Consider the following 16779-nt stretch of genomic DNA (forward strand, 5'->3'; position numbering starts at 1 on the left):
AAGCATGGTGGTGGCAGCATCATGCTGTAGGGATGTTTTCCAGGAAAACCTGTTCCAGACCGCTCTGGACCTTAGACTGGGGTGTCAGTTCATCTTTCAACAGGACAACGACCCTAAGCACACAGCCCACATAACAAAGGAGTGGCTACAGGCCAACTCTGTGAATGTCCTGGAGTGGCCCAGCCAGAGCCCCGACTTGAACATCTCTGGAGAGATCTGAAAATGGCTGTGTATGAACGCTCCCCATCCAACCTGATGGAGATTGAGAAGTACTGCAAAGAAGAAGGGGAGAAATTGCCCAAAAATAGGTGTGCCAAGCTTGTAGCATCATACTCAAAACGACTTGAGGCTGTTATTGGCGCTAAAGGTGCTTCAACAAAGTATTGAGCAAAGGATGGGAATACTTTTGTACATACATGTACTTTCTGGATGCACTGTGATTGGCAGGCTGCAACTCCCTGCTGGCAGGGGAAGATGAGCTACCAAGAGAAAGTACAACTAATTTCAGATACAAACTTTGAAGATAACTCCACGGGGGTTAGTAGGACCTTGTTTTAAAGTTTAGGCTCCATTTGCACAGGTATTTACACACACTGTGAATTCCAGTGCCAAGTATCTGATGTGTGCAAAGAGCTGTGATGCTGAGTCCGTACTATCCAACAGGCTGTCCTTACCTGGAGCTATTTGTCACTGTATTGCCAATTACCAGCAGTGGTGGTCTTGGCTTGACACTAAGGAGTTTCATTCTCTTTATTTGTCCTAGTTACCATTGTCACTGGGACTGAAAGTGTGGGAAAATCTAAAATTTAGAGTTGTAATTTGAGAAGAAATAAGAGGGGAAATCTTCCAACAAAATGTTGTGGTGGCAACTGTATGAGAGGACTTGCCCATCAATTTGGAGAGATTTCTTCTTGCTTCCTGTTTCTACAGGGCAGGAAGTAAATTGAAATCTCTCCAATAGAACACACATAGCAAAAACATGTTCTAAAAGGTGAACTTATTTTTTTAAAGCAGAACTAAACTGTATCTGAGCAAAACACACCAAAAACACTATTATAGGTACTTGTATAGCATCGTCAATATATGCAGCGCTTTACATATATATTGCACATTCACATCAGTCCCTAACCCTCGGGTGTACAATCTAAGGTCACTAACTCACATTCATACATACACATACTAGGGTAAAATTAGACAGGAGTCAATTAACCTACCAGCATGTCTTTTGAGTGTGGGAGGAAACCCATGCAAGCACAGGGAGAACATGCAGACTCCAAGCAGGTGGTGCTGTAGTTGGGATTTGAACCAACAACCCTAGTACTGCCAGGTGGAAGTGCTAACCATTTAGCCACTGTGCTGCTCTATTTAATTCATTTTTAATATTCAAAGCAAACTTGCCCATTCATCCATGTTTCCATGCTTTATTTAGCTGGCAAATTACTTTGAAATCCATCCCCTAGCATTTCTGTGTCCATCTTGGGTAAGGGCAAAAGAACGATATAGCATTTTGCTTCCTGGAATCCATGTGCTGTTAGCTCAGGCACACAGACAGGAGGGAGTGCATAACCCTCCTGAAGACTCTTGGGATGAACATAATTTGCCTAGGCCAGAAACCAGGAAGTAAGTGAATAAATGTAAAAAAAGTAAATGTAATATACCTTCCTATCTAATTAACGCTAGCAGTATATGAATTAAAAGTAGTCATAGTTGACTTCAAATGAGAGTATACGCTTGTGAGATTAATCCCACAAAAAGGACTTCTTAATAGTTATCCAATAATCTAATGCAGTAGCAGTACATAGTAGTTATCTCTTTCGATTTAAAAAAAAAACACAAACTCAAGCAGGATTCCTGCTATGGGCAATTGAGTCCTGGTAATATCAGATTTGGTGTTTATCAGTACTAACATCTTTACCGGTTGTAAAGCCTTTCCTTGGTATTGGCTAAAAGAAAATGCACTTACAATTCTGGAAAGCCGACAGCTTTTACTGCATTCTAACTCAAATTCTATCACTAGAGGTTGATAATTTTTCATTCAAATTCCCTGAACACGGTATAAACTAAAACTTCCCTGCACTTTCTCTGATGTGGTGCTAATTATAAAAGAAATGGGCTTCATTCACAAAGCTGATTAAGACCTGGTTCCCACTGGATCCAACCTTGAACTTGTGCGACGTCACTTGAAATCACACGATTTCAAAATTTCATGACAGTGCAACTTGGCAGATATCTGGGTAACTTCATGCACAGATGTCTATGCAAGTCACATTTGAAATCGCAAAAGATGCAGGAACTACTTTCAAAATTGATGTGACTTCATCAGAGTCACACCAATTTGGACCATTCCATTGCTGAAAATAAATAGAGTGCAACTTGTCATGACAAGTCACACCGATGTGCACCAGTGCTTACTGTTAGCAGTTATTTTCTTCATGCTTTGCTCAATGTAGAGCATAAATCTAAAAAAAAATCTATTCACAAAGTGGCACTATGTGTTTGTGCACATGCTCTGTAGGTAATGGCATTTGCACACCTAGTAGTGATATTATAACACTCATAACAGCTAATATTACAAAAGTACAATAGATTTATAGTTTTGTAAAGTGATGTGTGCTGAATGGTAACCCTGTTAGCATTCATTCTGTGTGGCACCCCAACACATATACACTGTAGACTACATTGCAGCTGTGCTCTAGGGCATCGTGGTGAGCTGTGTTGTCACAGGCACTTGAAGCCAATTTAAAACGAATGCGCTGCTTCAACGCATGTAGAGGTGTGAATAGGTCCTCTAGGTTCAGTTCAATAAGATAGATGCATTAGTTTTACAGTACTACCTATTGTATCTCATGATCATTTTCTCCAAACGTGTTCACTTTAGACAAATGTCTGTGAGCTATGCCCTCCTCATTTTTTTTCTGCATGAATCGAAAACTTGGGTACTGAGTTTTGTTTCCCTCAAAAATTATTTTATTTCAACAAGTTGTTCTTCTGCCAAGCATGAGAGCTTTCGGCTGGGGGAGCATTTTAAACAAAGAATAAAGAGGAAGTCTAACTCAAAGATTTTTTTTAGTTTTGGATAGAAGGTTGGAAGGGTTAGAGAATATGTCTAGTTTTTATTGCTGTGATCTCACTATATTAGTCCTAGTAACGGTTATCTCTGGTATAGTGATAGGAATTAGTCAGTAGTTACAGATAGTGAGGGAAAATCTTCCTATTGGTAAAGCATGTCTGGTTACAACAGTCTAATGCAGGCCATAGACGGGTCATTTAGCGGCCAAATCTTTGTCCGCACCAAAAAAAAAAAAATCAGCCAATATTCACGCCATTAGTGGGGCCAGCCTGTTGGCCATTTTTCACAGATCTTCACATTTATTTTTATCGGTCATGCTGGAAAATCCCCAAAAACCGGCCATTTTTTGTGGACATTGGTGGCAGCATCAGCAACGGGGCCAACTGATTTTTTTGTTTATCAGCTGATAAATGGCCCGTCTATGGCCTGCATAAGATGGAAATATCCCTTTGGAGAGGTCTTCTCTTAGTTCCCACCTTGTCACTGGGATGGGACACAAGGAAAAAAAACCTTAACCAGTCCCTACTTTATCAGAAAAAAGTTTTCGCTTTGCATGCACCCAAAAACATTTTGATCCAACTTGATTTGTATAGTTTTTGAGGAAACTACAACTGGTCTTAAAGGCATAACAACTGTTGTGGTAATATAAGTGAACTGTCATCCTAAAGGACAGTAAAATAATGACCGTGTTAAAATACTGCTACTCACAGAGACACTTAAAGTGGTTCTAAAGATAAGGTTTTTTTTAAATTAAAACTTAGTGCATTCTCTGCATTATTAAAAAAAAATCCTTTAACTATTCACTGCCCCCAGTACCCTCCTTAAACACTTACCTGAGTCTTCTCTCAATCCAGCACTGTCCCATCTGCAGCAGCTCTTCTCTTTCTCACAGGCTAGCCTGAGAGCCTCAGGAGCCATTGGCTTCTGCTGCTGTCAGACAAATAATTTGAGGGGGGGGTATATAGATGCACACAGCATGGCTCAGGATTGAGCCCACCTCGCAAGCAGCTTGCTAGGGGGGGCCCTCAAGGGGTTCAGTTCCCGCTGTGCATAACCATTGCACAGGACAAGCAAACATTTAAAAAAAAAAAAGTTTTTGTTAAGCCTTTACAATCACTTTAAAAGTAGATGTAAGCCCTTCCTGGATGCTATTAAAGCTGGCCATACACAGTAAAATTTAAAGCAGTATTAAACTCAAAACCAAAAAATGTAACCTACTGCAGTTTACCAATCAGTAGATGTGGTGGCTGCAGTCATTTTAATTTTTTTTAGCCCCTCCCCTGTTTTCACCAGGTCATCTGGGCAATAATATGCATCCTGTATTAGAGTGCCCCCCACTCCCTATGAAGGAGCACAAGGGCACCTACCTTTGGACAGCAACATTGTCAGGCTGGAGGAAGGAGAATGTTGGATGATTTAGTATATTTAGATATACTAACAAACTGAAGCCAAACTCCAGGTAACACTATAAGCTGTTACAGCAACAGTTTTTTTTTGTTTTGTTTTTTTCCCCCCTTTTGGGATAAAGGTTTTACATAAATAAATTGATTGTTATAAGCGCCCGTCAGTGTTGAATAGTTTGTTCCATCCCTGTAACTGATATCTCCAAGAGCTTGTTCTTATGAAAAAGAAACCTACTGGCTGGCTCACCAGATGAAGACAGAGGCTAAAAAAGAAAACAGCATGTAATGCAGCCACCACATCTACAAATTAGTTTGCTGTAGTATAGTAAATGTTTTCTTTTGGATTTGATTTTCTAATGGTAAGTAGGGACAAATCAGTATTCCTTTTTGACCATAGTGGCAAGAAAATGTGGCACCTCTTGGTCATGGCTTCTGATCATGCGACTGCTAAGAAAGCCAATCACTGCACTCACATATCAGGTTGGCATTACTGACTATGCTCTTTTAGGAGATCTTTCCTCACTTCCTGGCCAAGAGAAGGGTACCAGACAGAAGAAGTGAATATAAAGCTGGCTACAGATTGAATTTCAATCAAACAGTTCAGCAGGAACCAGACGAATTTCAATCCATCTATGGGCAGTCCTGTTTGAGAGCAGTCCATCTACTGATTGCCCATAAATGGGCTTGCTGGAAAACTTTAATTTGATCAGCACACAGCAAGGATCAGTATATTCTGACAGCAGCGGTGTCCAGCTCTTCCATTGTCAGAATACAACAGAGCAGGAAGGATTGCCATATCCACCTCAATTTGTGGATGGAAGAATTGTTTCAGGTTTTTTTTGTTCAGGCCGCTAGCTTAACAAAAATAATTTAGTAATGTATAGCCACCTTAAAGTAGACCTCAGCAGCACAGATATTTTTTTTTTTTTTTTGTGTTTCCCCGTGTAAAAGCCTTGGCCAGCTCCCCCTACACTTTCTACATTTGCCTGGGCAAATTATACTAGTGCCTCCTGGGATGCATAGCATGCAATCCCATTCAGTTAGGAGGAGGGGGGCGAGCCTAGAAGTGCCTGCATCTCTCAGGAGGCAACATGGCAGCAGCGAGGAGCATCCAAGAAAGCCAATGCTGGATCCGCTGGCTAGGTGAGTATCCTTACCGAGCAGAAAACAGTAAATGGTAAGCGGGGGGGGGGTTGGGGTAATAACACAACAAAATATTTTTAAATCTTCCTCGCTCTATGCAAAACATTAAAACAAAAAGGTACATTTGGGCTTTGAGATTCAGCGTCAGCACCTCCTCCAAATCTTTGGTGCTCCCTTAACAACAACCATCACAGCTGACTTTTTTATTACCAATAATAAAAATCCTTTAAAATAATTTAAGTAAACATTCTCCAGTCATCAGAAAATGAATGCTGGCTCCTATATTCTACATGAATTTGCCCGTCCTCCTTTACTAATAAGATCAGTAGTTCCAGTTATGAATTAAATATGTTGGCATTGAACCATTCCATTGACAACCCATAATAATCTCTCCTTCCCCCCAAGGAATCAATGACCACACACACAAGGTTAGGACAGTTTATTTGAGGTTGTAATGAGAAGCAGAAAATGGATATATACATACAAAGTATTTGTGTTTACAGGAACATGTATATATACACACTAAAAGGAACATCTAACAAAAACTGTCTATTCAGACACTGCACTGTTTCAAATTGGTTGGAAAAACACATATACAAGTACCTGATAGCATTGCTTCACAGATCATGCAACCTTAGTAAGGCATTCACCCTTAAGTTCATTTACCACCAGTAGTCATGTGCTTGACTAAGGCATTATCAATAGGCAGAGAGCCCCGTCCCCCCAAAAATAAATGTACTATTAAAAGTTACACTGTAACCTTAACATTAGGCTTATATAAAGCACAATTTCAGACAACTAAATACACAGTTCAAATACATATGTGTACTGGTTTACGTGCCAAAGGATTTTCAGTTATATTCAGCCAGTCTTGTGATTCTGCCCAGCCAGACAAGTTAAACGTTTAGGCCCTGGTTCAGGTGTGCAGCTTTTCAGAGCCTACTTGGTCAATGAATCAGCATAATCACACTGCCAATTCATGGTCCCATAAATCAGTATCCTCACACTGCTGATACATATCCCCAAATCGGCATCAACACACTGCCGATTCAATGTAAATCAGCTTCATCACACAGCCAATTCATGTTATTAATAATCAGTATTACACTGCTGATTCATGGTAATATTACTCAGCATCATCACACTGCCAGTTTGTGGTCCAATAAATCAGCATCATCACACAGCCGATCAATGTCCAGTAAATCAGCATCATCATACAGCCGATCAATGTCCAGTAAATCAGCATCATCACACCGCCAATTCAATGTCCAGTAAATCAGCATCATCACACCGCCAATTCAATGTTCAGTAAATCAGCATCATCACACCGCCAATTCAATGTTCAGTAAATCAGCATCATCACACCGCCAATTCAACGTCCAGTAAATCAGCATCATCACACCGCCAATTCAACGTCCAGTAAATCAGCATCATCACACCACCAATTCAATGTCCAGTAAATCAGCATCATGACACAGCCGATCAATGTCCAGTAAATCAGCATCATGACACAGCCGATCAATGTCCAGTAAATCAGCATCATGACACAGCCGATCAATGTCCAGTAAATCAGCATCATCACACCGCCAATTCAATGACCAGTAAATCAGCATCATCACACAGCCGATCAATGTCCAGTAAATCAACATCATCACACCGCCAATTCAATGTCCAGTAAATCAGCATCATCACACAGCCGATCAATGTCCAGTAAATCAGCATCATCACACCGCCAATTCAATGTCCAGTAAATCAGCATCATCACACCGCCAATTCAATGTTCAGTAAATCAGCATCATCACACCGCCAATTCAATGTTCAGTAAATCAGCATCATCACACCGCCAATTCAACGTCCAGTAAATCAGCATCATCACACCGCCAATTCAACGTCCAGTAAATCAGCATCATCACACCACCAATTCAATGTCCAGTAAATCAGCATCATCACACCGCCAATTCAATGTCCAGTAAATCAGCATCATGACACAGCCGATCAATGTCCAGTAAATCAGCATCATGACACAGCCGATCAATGTCCAGTAAATCAGCATCATCACACCGCCAATTCAATGTCCAGTAAATCAGCATCATGACACAGCCGATCAATGTCCAGTAAATCAGCATCATGACACAGCCGATCAATGTCCAGTAAATCAGCATCATGACACAGCCGATCAATGTCCAGTAAATCAGCATCATCACACCGCCAATTCAATGACCAGTAAATCAGCATCATCACACAGCCGATCAATGTCCAGTAAATCAACATCACACCGCCAATTCAATGTCCAGTAAATCAGCATCATCACACCGCCAATTCAATGTCCAGTAAATCAGCATCATCACACCGCCAATTCAATGTCCAGTAAATCAGCATCATCACACAGCCGATCAATGTCCAGTAAATCAGCATCATCACACAGCCGATCAATGTCCAGTAAATCAGCATCATCACACCGCCAATTCAATGTCCAGTAAATCAGCATCATCACACCACCGCTTCATGACATCATTAATCAGCATTACACTACCGATTCATGGTATTACTCAGCATCATCACACTGCCAATTTGTGGTCCAATAAATCAGAATGATCACACTGCTGATTTACTATACAATAGCAGGTAGGTGACACAAAAAGCTGAAAATTGGAGTTGGGAAATAGTAGTCACGTTTCAGACACGAAGGTCAATGTGTGTGAATCATAAGTCAATACTTTATCCAATCTGCATTCTTGTTTTTCAAGAATTGCAGTGAAAATTGTTGATGACCACACTAGTTCCAGCTCAGTGAGCCAGAAAAGTACTGAAGCCACTAGATCAGCAGGATGCATAGGCAACTAGCATTCTAAGAAGGAGAAATCACAAATATCTGCCATTAGCTTTTCTACATGTGTGTGTTTCCTAAGGCAGGCCACAGACGGGCCGTTTATCGGCCAAATTGTCAGCCGATAAATGAAAAATCGGTCAGTCCCATTGCCGATGCTGCCACCAATGTCCACAAAAAAACTGCCGTTTTTCTTGGATTTTCCAGCATGACTGATAAAAATAAATGAGGAGATCCGCAAAAAAACGGCCGACGTGCTGACCCCACTAATGGCGTGAATATTGGCTGATTTTTTGTGCGGATAAAAATTCGGCAGATAAAAGACCCGTCTATGGCCTGCATTAATGTGGTTGTAAATGCGTACATATACCCAGTGAAGTGACTAGCCTCAGGTGATACACAGAGATGGAACAAATCCTCCTACATAAGTTGTACCAATTCATTTATAGCGGTCTTTCCTCTACATTCATTCATTCATTCAACAAGCAGAATGTACACAGCATCTCAGCTCTGAAGTTATATCAGTGAGCAAAGTTCTGAGAGCTGACTGGAGGAAAGGAACATCCCCCCCCCCTCCACACAGGAACAGAGCTGAGGTTGTCAATCTGCTGGAGGTCCCTCCCTTGTCACCATTTTTCTCTTGGGGGCAGGAATATTTATCAGAAATGACTCATGCTTATGGCAGAGGAATGAGGAAGCAGCCAGAAATTACACTTGGTGCTCTGGACTGAGACAAGTACACACTACAGTGGGATATGCTTTGTTCATATTTCATGTCTGAGGTTTGCAACCACTTTAAAATATGATCTGCCAGGCCAAAACACAGAGGGTCTTTATGATTCTGTGCCATTGTACTCAATTTCGGCTATGCCCAGCAAAAGCCATGCGAAAGAAAATGAAGCACATTGTTGAAAAAAGTTTAAATGTGCTGCAGGATCTGCTCTAACATTTTCTTGAAATGACATCTCCTCCCAAAACAAGTATTTCTGCTCTGCGTGGGCACCTATGAAACCAAATCACAAACTAGCTTCTTTTATCCATGGAACCTACGACAGTCTGACATTCTTGTGTGTGGGTGGAAAGAGACACTCTTCTGCATACATCAAATTCTGTTTATTATCCATTATATAGACTGGCAGGGGAGGGTCATACCAACATTCGTCTTGGTCATGGCGGTGATAACTGGACAGTATTGGGAAGCAAGGTTAGTACTGACATGCCCAATAAAAACACATAAACCTTAAATGTTATTCAACTCAATGGTAGGCATGACAAACTGAGTGCACTCCATCCAAAAGAGCTCTATCAAAGTTGCTGAGCTAAACTTTTGTAATGCTCAAACAACTATTGACAGGCCTGATGTGCTATTTTAGCCATAAGGGAGGTGAAGCTCCAGTGATTTACAGTAATGTACTATCCCTTATTTTTGCACTATATGATCTACAACCAACATCTGGTGTGAACATTTTAATGTGCAGTGTACGCAAGCCAAAGTCTACCCTCCATAGTTAAAGTGATACTAAAGGTTCATATTTTAATTTGAAATAAACATGTCATACGTACCTGCTCTGTGGACTGGTTTTGCACACAGCAAAACCCCTCTCAGGTCCCCTGCTGGCAGTCCTGGCATCTCCCCCATGCCGATTTCTGTGTGGGCACTCATGTAGGTTAGCTCCTGAGCCACCTCTGTGTCTCTATGAGACACAGAGTGTGGCTCCGCCCCGCCCCCTCTACCTCCTCACTGGCTGTGATTGCCAATGGAAAAATTAGGAATAACACCTACTTTATGTGTGTTATATTTTCATTACCTAGCATAACTTAAATTAAAAATTGTCTGTTACCCGTTTAGTTGCTTAAAAATCCTTCTATGCACTCCTTGCTTTGTAATGTTTAACATAATTAACCCTGTACTCTGTACTGCATTCACAGTTCATTATTATCAGCTGTAAAATAGATTTGAACACTGACCTAACAAAGGGTTAAAAATTAGAAACCACCCTCCTACACTGTACGTTAATGAGGGATAATGTGGGGTTAAAGACAATTGAGACTGTCCAAAAATTCTTAGAATTAGCCATGACCCCTTCCCCTTAGCTATATCATTTTCAATTTTTTTTTTATTACCTTTTTTAGATGTTTCCTATATAGTATGCTATGTGCATCGGAACACAAACAGAGATTGGAGTTCTCAAATTTAACTGCAAAAAGTGGAAATACGCTTTAAACTCTGCCGTAGACAAGAGTCATCTGATTACAACTAGAACAGAAAACACCTGAAATCTTTGTGGGAACTCTGTGGAGGTCTGTAGACAACCCTTGGCATACCAATATGGGGAGAATAAGGGCATGTATTGGCAGGCTTTGGTTTCGCATTCCCATACAAGTCTATGGGTATGCAAAATCTGCTTGATTCAGGTTAACCACACAGGTCACTGAACTCAAAAAAGATTTCAGAAGTGTCTCAACAATATGCCAGACAAGCCCAAAGCCCATCAACACCATAATGGAATTCCCAGATTAATTGGTATTTTTCCACAGATCACAGTACTATATGTTCATTTAATAAACATGCATGTTCTTTCAACACATCAACATATTTGTGCCTGTTTACATTATGGTCTTTCTACAGGCAGTGAAGTGGTCTTCTGACCACCTATGTTTATTAAGTAGTCCAACAGTAAAAAATAAACTGGCTGAATTAACAGTATTGACCTGTGGAACTCAGGAGGGGAGTAGCTGGCTAGTCAGACTGTTCATGATTTGGTTCAGCTTTTAACAGGTTAACTAGTTTTTAAATATACAATAGCTAACTGCCTGCCCATACCATAGTGTGCCCAGTAGCTGCCTTTTCCATTAGGGTCTAAACAGGAAAAGATGCATATATGCAGTATGTGGTCTCAGTGACGAGAATGGAAAAGCCACTAGAGTCAGCATGGACCGTGATCTCAGGTCTGCATACCATTATGAGATGGGGAGGCAAGGAGAAACAACTCACTGGATTATTAAAAACACTTTGCTAATCCTTTAAGGGCAGCTTCAAAGATCAAAAGGTCAAGGTTTTTTCAGGTTACATTGGATTACAGTGAAGCTAATCTAAAGAGAAACACACCATCCAAGCATATATCACAGATTAGAACTAATCCATTGAATAAAATGGTCCAAGGCCTATACACTGATCAAACAGTGCATATTCAAGTCAAACCACAGCCCTAGTGGTGGCCATACGAAAAGGATAGTTCAAGGCAATTCCAACAATTGCCTAAAAATGTCCAACACCCTGCCACCTAAAGTTCAACAGAAACTGTTGGCACCATGCTGCATTGATCATTTTTGCTATCAAAAGCTACCTATAGCTTGTTAAAATTGCCTAAAACCTGAGCTCTGTATGGCCAGCACAAAGGGTAACTTCCTATTACCAGGGCATACAACTGTTAAACTAGGACTCACTTGACGGCAGCTGGCTGAGCAACAAGCACTGAAAGGAGCACTATTTTGGTGGACTCTGTTTTTGGCAATAAATACAAAATAAGGTCTATAAGCACTCAAAAGACCCTGTGCAACTAATTAAAAATCATATTTATTCACGGGGCCAGAATAACACACCAAGTCTGCTTGAATTCACAGTTCTTCCACTATATTGCAGTAAATCCACTTGTTGTAAATCACTTAAACCATTTTTATTGGCTGTATTATTCAGTCTCCACTTTACCCTTTTACTGGAAATTCTTGCCCCTTTTGGCATGTGAGGTATTTTTTAAATTTTCTACCCAAAGACAATATTTTACCTATGGATGGACTGTGGACTTAATTTGAGTACACGGTATGAGAAAATCAGACAAACTATTGTCTGATTTTCCATGAAGGTGCGTACCATGAAGTAGTCGACAATGGCATTCATTTGTATGGAAATTCTTGAAAGACAAAAAAGGCAAAATGTTCTATCTTGTTAAATGATATCTATGTCCATTGTCACCTTCTTCCGGATCACTCTATGCTTCTCATGTGCATTTTTTTCTATTTGATTAATTTTCATACAATGACTGTACACTGAGTAAAAAAACATTTAAAAAAAAAAAAAAAAAAAAAAAAAAAAAAAAAAAAAAAAAAAAAAAAAAATCGGACATTGGGTGCACGTGCAAAAAACATTTCTAGTTTGCACATTTGGTTTTTTTTTCACCTGAACAGTTCCTCGTACAGAATATATTTTCCCATTTTCTTATAGTGTGTACCCAGCTTTAATAATTTACTGGTGAGCAGATGTTCTTGACGGTGGTAGACGATTCACCTCTAGCATCTACTCAAACCGAGCCTGTTGGTACTGGACGGACTAAACATTGAAAGAAATCTGTACATGATGTGGTGGTAGAATGAAGGCACCAAGCAGTGGAAACCTATAGGTGATCTCTGTAGAGCCAAACAAACCACAAAAACAAGGGTCACTTCAGCACACTAGCTAGACATTTTCTATGTCTCTTCCCATCTGTCCTTACTGGAAAAAATGGAATGATGGGCCAATAGAAACAGGCCTGGATGGTGCAGGCTAGCTTTTGGCACCATCAAAATCTTGAAACTAGCGTCATACCAAAAATTAAGGGTTCTCTGAGCTCTGGAGAATTTACCTAAAAAAAAAAAAAGGTATGTGCACTGTATTGTAACATACTATTCAGTACCTTTGTAGTACCAAAGGAGGTTGTGTGTGGTGCCAAGAAGGATAACAATGGTTAGCACCATGAAAGGTGAAGAAATCTCCATTAAGCTGATCACATCTAATACATGATTGCATGACTGGAGTTTTACGACTATTACGCTGCTTTTCTCTTAGGTTGGTAAAACATAATGCTTGATAATCACACTATAAGGAATCATAAGTATCCGTTAACACAGACTAGCTATTTTACTAACGCTGTGCATCTGAAAAAAAAAAACAAAAAAAAACACAGAAGCCAATAGTGAAGCCTTGACGTTGTAAGAAGTCAGATATGCTCCATCTGCATTAAGTGGTAAAGCAACAACATACGGTAACATTACATTTTTACTACACCACTAACAAAAAGGAAATCTTGAGTTTGTACAAGTTTTACTACTGGCAGCAGTTTGCAGAGAACACGAACCCCCTTGTACTGAAGGGATGCTCAGAATGTTCACATGCACTGCTCATAAAGTGTCCAGCAATGCTTGATCCAACACATTCCTCTAGAAGTGGCTGGTAAATTCCAGCACGTGTTTAAAGTGCACCAGTTGTCTGCTCTTTGCAAACGCAAAATGTTTTGCGCTGTCAAGAGAATGATGCCGCGTCACTATATGTAAACACCACACTGGAGGTAAGGAGAACTGGAGGTGTTCTTCCTCAGCATTCAGCCAGATGCATATATATATATATATATATATATATATATATATATATATATATATATATATATATATATATATATATATATATATATATATATATATATATATATAATGCCAAGATGTACTTTCTGGGCCACATCTCCACTTTTGCCCCCAGTGTTCTTTCTGATCGGATCACACAGAAAATACATACATTGTTCAGCCCGTAAACAGCTACCTCCGTATTGCATAGGCAACACTTTAGTCCGTTTTGGGCTCAGACTGTTAATGAAATAAATTAATACTGTGACTGTAGTGTAAACATTAGACTGTTATATAATAAAGATGAGCCGCTAGCGTTAACACAGTAATCTTCAGTCATATATTACCGTAAAATCGCAGAAATCTTTTCTACTAGCTATTTAAAATGATGTTAAAGAAAACCAGGGCTTGTGCAAGAATCCGAATGGTCATTCAAATTAGTACAAACTTATGAAATATTTATTTTGGCTGTCGTATCTTCCTTACTTCAGCTTATTCTGTCATAGCTGCACACATCAACTTGGCTGGACAGAGAGAGGTCACCAGAAACCAGACAGTTGCAGTAGGTTAGGTCAAGCAGCAACTTTCAGGCTTCAGGTGATCTTTGACCCCCTGGACACCACTAGAGAAAGCAAACCTACGCAGGAGAGCAAATATAAAATTAGAAGACTACACGATACCAATTTAAAACTGCGCATTCAGATTCTTACATAACACCAGTTGTGACTGGTTCTCTTAGCTTATTAACAGTAGATACAGTGATGACTTAGGCCAATGTCATACAGTGCATTTGCTCACCTGCATATTTTAACTACAGGAGCTTAAAGCTTGTATATTCTATTCGCCCACACACAAAAGGAAGTTTTTTTTGGGGTTCCTGTCACATGAGCACTGCCACACCCAACAAAAGCTGCCTGCAGCGTTTCTAACATGTACTGGTGTGACAAGGACTTTTCCCTTAGCTTGCCTCCTATGCCCAGCATAACACAGTGTATATTCACCAGGCTCCATAGGCTAAAATATCAGGCCACACAAATTACGCATGTGACATTAGCCACTGAAATGACCCAACAATCTCTATGTAACAGATACATTTAGAAAGTCAGAAAATTAGAACTTGACCACAAATGCTGATTTTTAGGCAACATCCAGCACACCAGCTGCTACCAGCTGCCTGGAGAGCCAGTCAAGGCCATCATATAGCCCCATACCACTGCGGGCATCACAACCTTGGATATACCAGCTGCGACCACAACACAGTTTGTGAAGGCTCAGTAGCTCGGTCATTTCTTCCACGGATAGGGCACCTGCAACATCCTGGAAAAAAAAAAGAAAAAAATTAACATATTAGCAGTTAAAAAAAACAAAAAAAAAAACAAAAAAAAACACCTTTTTCATTAATTATTTTTACTTGTGGTAGGTAAGGCAAGGCCACTTAGAACACGTGTTTGAAAGGTGGACTGTCCATGGTGCACGTAGCAACCATATTCCTGAATTGAGAAAAATATGCTACACTCCAGAAGAATCAAGAAGTTGTATACAAGGTGTATTTTGTTGTAACCACACTGACTACTACTGTGCACCGAAGATTTGTTCAGCCATGGAATAGAAATTTTTGTACTCACCTTAAAATCTTTTTTTTTTTTTTTTTTTTTTTTTATTTGGAGTCCACTGAGGGACACAGGAAGTCCTTAACCTTCAGGTTATACTGCCATCTACCAAAGAAATAGGACACTGGCAAAAAAAAAAAAAAAAAAATACCCACACTCCACACTGGCCAGCCCAGGATAACCCTTCCTACTACCATAAATGACTCAGTTTTGTAACAAAGCAGTACTGACAACATGATCTTTAACACAGAAGGGTGGGGCCTGTGTATCAATGAAGTCCAAGAAAAGAATATTATGGCAAGCTCAAAAATCCTATTTGTACTTTCATCCACTGAGGGACACAAGTCGTCTTGAACCTTTGCAACATCCAAAAGCAGCCCAACTGACAACATAGGAAACAAATGCTAATAGGCTGAAGAAAGAACAACTTAACTGGGACTGCCTGCATCTCAAAGAGGTACCTGAAAGGCCTTACAAGCTGCCATCAGAGGCGGCCAAAATGTCCACCTGGTAGAACTTCAAGAACTTTCTTCAAATGTGTCTGCATCCTGATCCCTGCATAGGACCCATACAGATGTGCACTTCAGTATGCACATGAAGGTCCGTGCAGCCGGCTGCCTGTGATTAATTTCAACAGGTTTCCTGCACATCCCTGCAGGAACACCTGTGCATCCTTGCCAGCTAAGGATGGCTTTTTGCAAGAGTGTACAGATCAGTAAACACAGCCTGAACCACATCTGGACAATGGAGGGAAAACATTTTTTGGTAAACTGAAGCCCCCCAAAAAAAAAAAAAAAAAAAAAAAAAGCGATGGAAGAATGATGTTCTGGAGATGAAAAGCAGAAAGTACCATAAGTCAATGGTCTCTGTAACAAGATCTAAAAAAGGGCAGAAACCTGGCCCTTGATAGTTTCAAGAGCCAAATACTGGTCCAGACCCAGCTGCTAGAAGGACAGGGTTCATCCTATTTAGAAATTCCTATGGCAAAAGCCCCGAGACTTACACCTTTTAAAGTATACTTTTAATGTCTGATAATAGACCTTGTAGAAAGTAGCCTTCCTAGCTTTAACCATCATGAGAAATCACATATCCAGAGTTGCCCCTGTCTCTCAAAACCTGGGGTTCAACAGTCATGTCATAAAAGCCAGCATTTGTGAAGCAAGATGGTAAACCAGTATTTGAGACAGAAGATCCTGACAATCTGGCAGAGTCCACAGAACATGCACCAGGAATCTTACCAAGGTAGCGTACCGCTTTCACCTAGGCCAGTCCAAAGCAATTAGAATCACCAGAATGCCCTCCCATCTTAATCCCCTTAAGTAAATGAGAAAGAAATGTCATGGGAAAAAAGGC

At 40.2% G+C, this 16779-nt stretch overlaps 1 protein-coding gene across 1 annotated transcript in view; it reads right to left on the reverse strand.

Annotated features, from left to right (window-relative positions):
* Positions 1-6040: 6040 nt before the first annotated feature.
* TRIM23 (tripartite motif containing 23) overlaps positions 6041-16779 on the reverse strand; it is a 52432-nt gene continuing 41693 nt past the window's right edge. The window contains exon 11 of the mRNA XM_089653462.1: positions 6041-15133. Coding sequence (XP_089509588.1) covers positions 14954-15133 — 180 coding nt within the window. The 3' untranslated portion in view covers positions 6041-14953. The remainder of the gene's footprint in view (positions 15134-16779) is intronic.

The sequence above is a fragment of the Staurois parvus genome, unplaced genomic scaffold (genome assembly GCF_062004578.1).
Source record: "Staurois parvus isolate SC_StPar_1 unplaced genomic scaffold, SC_StPar_1.0 ptg000714l, whole genome shotgun sequence".
Lineage (NCBI taxonomy): Eukaryota > Metazoa > Chordata > Amphibia > Anura > Ranidae > Staurois > Staurois parvus.